This window comes from Citrus clementina, unplaced genomic scaffold (genome assembly GCF_000493195.1).
Source record: "Citrus clementina cultivar Clemenules unplaced genomic scaffold, Citrus_clementina_v1.0 scaffold_3, whole genome shotgun sequence".
In the NCBI taxonomy this organism is placed as follows: domain Eukaryota; kingdom Viridiplantae; phylum Streptophyta; class Magnoliopsida; order Sapindales; family Rutaceae; genus Citrus; species Citrus x clementina.
This window is the reverse complement of record NW_006262339.1, coordinates 24476243-24479577: the sequence shown is the minus strand read 5'-3', so window position 1 is coordinate 24479577 and position 3335 is coordinate 24476243. Positions and strand designations below refer to the sequence as shown.

General features: G+C 34.2%; 1 protein-coding gene across 1 annotated transcript; it reads right to left on the bottom strand.

The window, feature by feature from the left end:
• Nucleotides 1–579: 579 nt before the first annotated feature.
• On the bottom strand, nucleotides 580–2167 carry LOC18048489 (TMV resistance protein N). The gene is made up of 2 exons (XM_006441847.2): nucleotides 1695–2167; nucleotides 580–1240 (listed from the first exon to the last, which is right to left on the bottom strand). Exons 1-2 carry the CDS (start codon nucleotides 2165–2167, stop codon nucleotides 580–582), a joined length of 1134 nt encoding a protein of 377 aa, XP_006441910.2.
• Between the last annotated feature and the right edge of the window lie 1168 nt (nucleotides 2168–3335).

Below are 3335 nucleotides of genomic sequence, written 5' to 3'. Positions count from 1 at the left end.
GGTATGATAGTGTGTATTACGATAAGATTCAACTGCTGTGGTTTTTCTCAGGATTTGGAGTCTTGTGTTGTGTGATTGGTGTATTCTCCATTTAATTTTCTTATTAAGTTGTTGCTTGATAAATTGCTTGGAGTGATCTTGGGAGGAAGTTCAATTTCCTAACATGTAATTTTTTAATGGGCAATCTTCATTTGGAACATGAAAATTTTAAAAAACTTTCCGATTTGTGCAGGGTATGAAGCCTCTTAAGTAGGACTTCTTGGGTGCTACTTCTGTGTTGGGCAAATATATATATATATATATATTTTTCTTTTTTCAGTCACCATAATGGGCGTTGTGGTGAAACAACTTACTAATCACTCTGGACAGGAACGGGCTTCTATAAGTAAAGCACACCTATTTCACTCTTTCCTTAGTATGGAGCTGCTTACCGTTGGGATGAAGATGGTAATAGCTGCTATAGAAATTACTTTTCTTCAGGAGGAAAATTCTCAATCTTGGTAAATTTAAAGTTGTACTAGAAGACAAGCTGCCTATTCAACCAATGGCTCAATGTAGCATTGTACCCTCCTTAGACGATTAATTAGATTGCATTGCCTTACTTGAAAGTTCCTCATAACCAACATCAGGATGGTTTTGTTTGAAGGCATGTCGACTAAAAAGCTCAAGAGCGTGATGATATTCTAATGCCTCCATCTCATATATTTTCCTCACCCCCCAATTTCTAAGCACTTGTTTATTTCTGGTGGTTATTATGATTCGACTCACAGGCATCAACCAATCAAGACTTCCAATTATAGATTCTAATTGGCTGAAGCAAGTCACATCATCAAAAACAATCAGAACCTTCATGCGGCTGAGCCTTCTAAAATTGAGGTCAATACCAGGAATCACATTTTCATCCTTCAATAAATTTGAAAGAAGTTTTTGTCGCAAGCAAGCTAATCCTCCCGTTCTTTGTGACTCTCCTCTAACATTTTCAAGGAAGCAAGAACCTTCAAAATATCTAGAGATTTTGTCGAAAGTAGCTCTAGCGACTGTTGTTTTGCCTATACCACCAATGCCCCAAATCCCTAAAGCATAAACATCTTTCGACTGAACACCTAATAAGGATTCAATTTCCTCAACTCTTGATTCTACTCCAACCAGCTGGTTTTTGTTATCATTCGGCCGAAAAACTTGATCCAGCAGTCTCTTTGAAATGTGATTAACAGCTTCGTTTATAAGTTCCGATTCAGGCCTACCAAATACATAAAATTAGCAGCAGTAACTTCAAATAGAAGGGAATTGCATCAACTATGAAATAAGGGAGATTGCTAGTTTTCCAATTGAAATTAATATATACCACTACAATCTTCCTATAAATTAATAACTCTTAAATTATAGGAGAATGTGTGACTTTTTTTTTTTTTCTGATGGAGGTATGTGAGGTTGAAATTGCTTAAAAACGACATACCACCATTAATTTTGTTAAATATATTGTAAAATTATCGGGCTTTTATTATTAATTCTGCCAAAATTCTTTCATATATAATTATCGTGGTTCAAAAGTTGGGAAGTCAAGAAGCCTAGAATTTTATACCTAAAAAAATTTAAAATTGTAGTTTAGCATCCGGAAATTTAACTAAGAGTGCTGCATGAATTTTATTTACAGTGTTAAATATTAGCATGAGAAATTAAAAGTAACTTTTCACCTGATGCTACGATAATGAAATCCAGACAAACCAGCCGCTTCTCTCAATCCCTTCCTCCATGTATGCAGCTTCTCCGAATTTTGCTCGAATCTTTCTTCAAGCTTTGAAAATGAATCCCCAAAACTCCATGTTTGGTTTCTCACGTCTGATGGATCAACGCGATAGAAAACCGGTAACACAATCTGTGCATTCTCTTTCTTGCACTCGAGGATCTCCGCGAGTTCATCAAGACACCATCTGGAAGAAGCGTAGTCTTCAGAGAAAATGATAACTGAAATGGCTGATGCTTTAATCGCTTTCACAAGTGACTCTGAAATTTCATATCCTCTGTTAAGTTGGTCATCAATGAAAGTTTGGATATTTTGTCGAGACAGGGCTGAATAGAGATGGCTAGTAAAGTTGTCGCGGGTGTCTTCTCCTCTGAAACTAACAAAAACATCATACTTCTTGTAGTTTCCAGAAAAAGAAGCCATAATCAACAGAAGCAGTTGAATTGATTAGAGAGAGATTGTGATCAAATGAAAACAATTACAAAGCCAAAATGAGCGTGACTCTGCAGCATATATTGACCTGATATCTCATTTTCCAAGCTTCCTGGACAATGATTCGTGGAATATTCAAGGGTTATTGGAATGCCCACCTAATTTTTCGACTTGGCAGATTTTTTCAGTTGAAATTATAGACACGGCGTTATGAGAGTTAAGACTTTTGGCACTCTTCCGTTACTTTCGTAGAACTCCTACTCTATGTTATGAGTTAGACACGGCGTTATGAGTAAGACTATTGGCACTCTTCCTTGAAGTTTTCGTTATAATTTTTCAATTTCATCTCATTGTCCAAGCACCGTGCACTGCACGATAATTTCACTGCTTTTTAGACTTTTAGCTGAAGTTTCCCCATGAACACCATAGTTTTCAACACATGGCTTTTGTCCTTTTAATTGTCAAATTGAGTGGGTCATGACTATCAACCATTAGTAGTAGGTTGATATTTTAATTTTTGCCCCCCAATTTTTCTTATCAGTCATCATCTCTCCATTAATTGCATTTAATTTTAAAATTATCCTTATTTATCATTTTTGTTTGAATAATTCTTATTCATATTCCTTCGAGTTATTTGTTAAACGTGTGACGTCTAATTTTCTTTTTTCTTTTTAAGTAAACTTTTGTAACTTTTGTCTAATATATGAAATGTCTCAATAGAAAGTAAATGCTATATCCCAAAATTATCTCTATTAAATATAGTTATTTCCTAAATTGTAAAATATAATCCCTTTGTTCGTTTTGAATAAAAAATCTGATTTAATTCAAAAAGCGTCTTTTGAATTATAGTGTCATTACTCAAAGAAAATAATTCCAAAATTCTTAACAAATATGTATTTTTTTAGTTATTATTTTTAATAATTTAAATTTTTTTATATGTTAATAAATTTTATTTGGCCCATGTTTTTCACCTCATTCTCTGATAAATTTTAGTGGAGTGAAGAACTGAAGATCAAGAATCCCCAAATGAAGATCAATTTTTCTATCCACATCCTGTTACACATTTATCTTTTTTATAATAGATTCTTACATGTAATTTTAGAATGGAAAAAGGCTTCCCCACCACCACCCGCACATATGCCTTCTTTTTATGGGCAAT

Coding starts and splice junctions, on each gene's coding strand:
- LOC18048489 (XM_006441847.2), bottom strand. CDS start 2,167: ATGGCTTCTTTTTCTGGAAACTACAAGAAGTATGATGTTTTTGTTAGT. Junction 1,241..1,694: donor TTTCATTATCGTAGCATCAG/GTGAAAAGTTAC, acceptor TGTATTTGGTAG/GCCTGAATCGGAACTTATAA.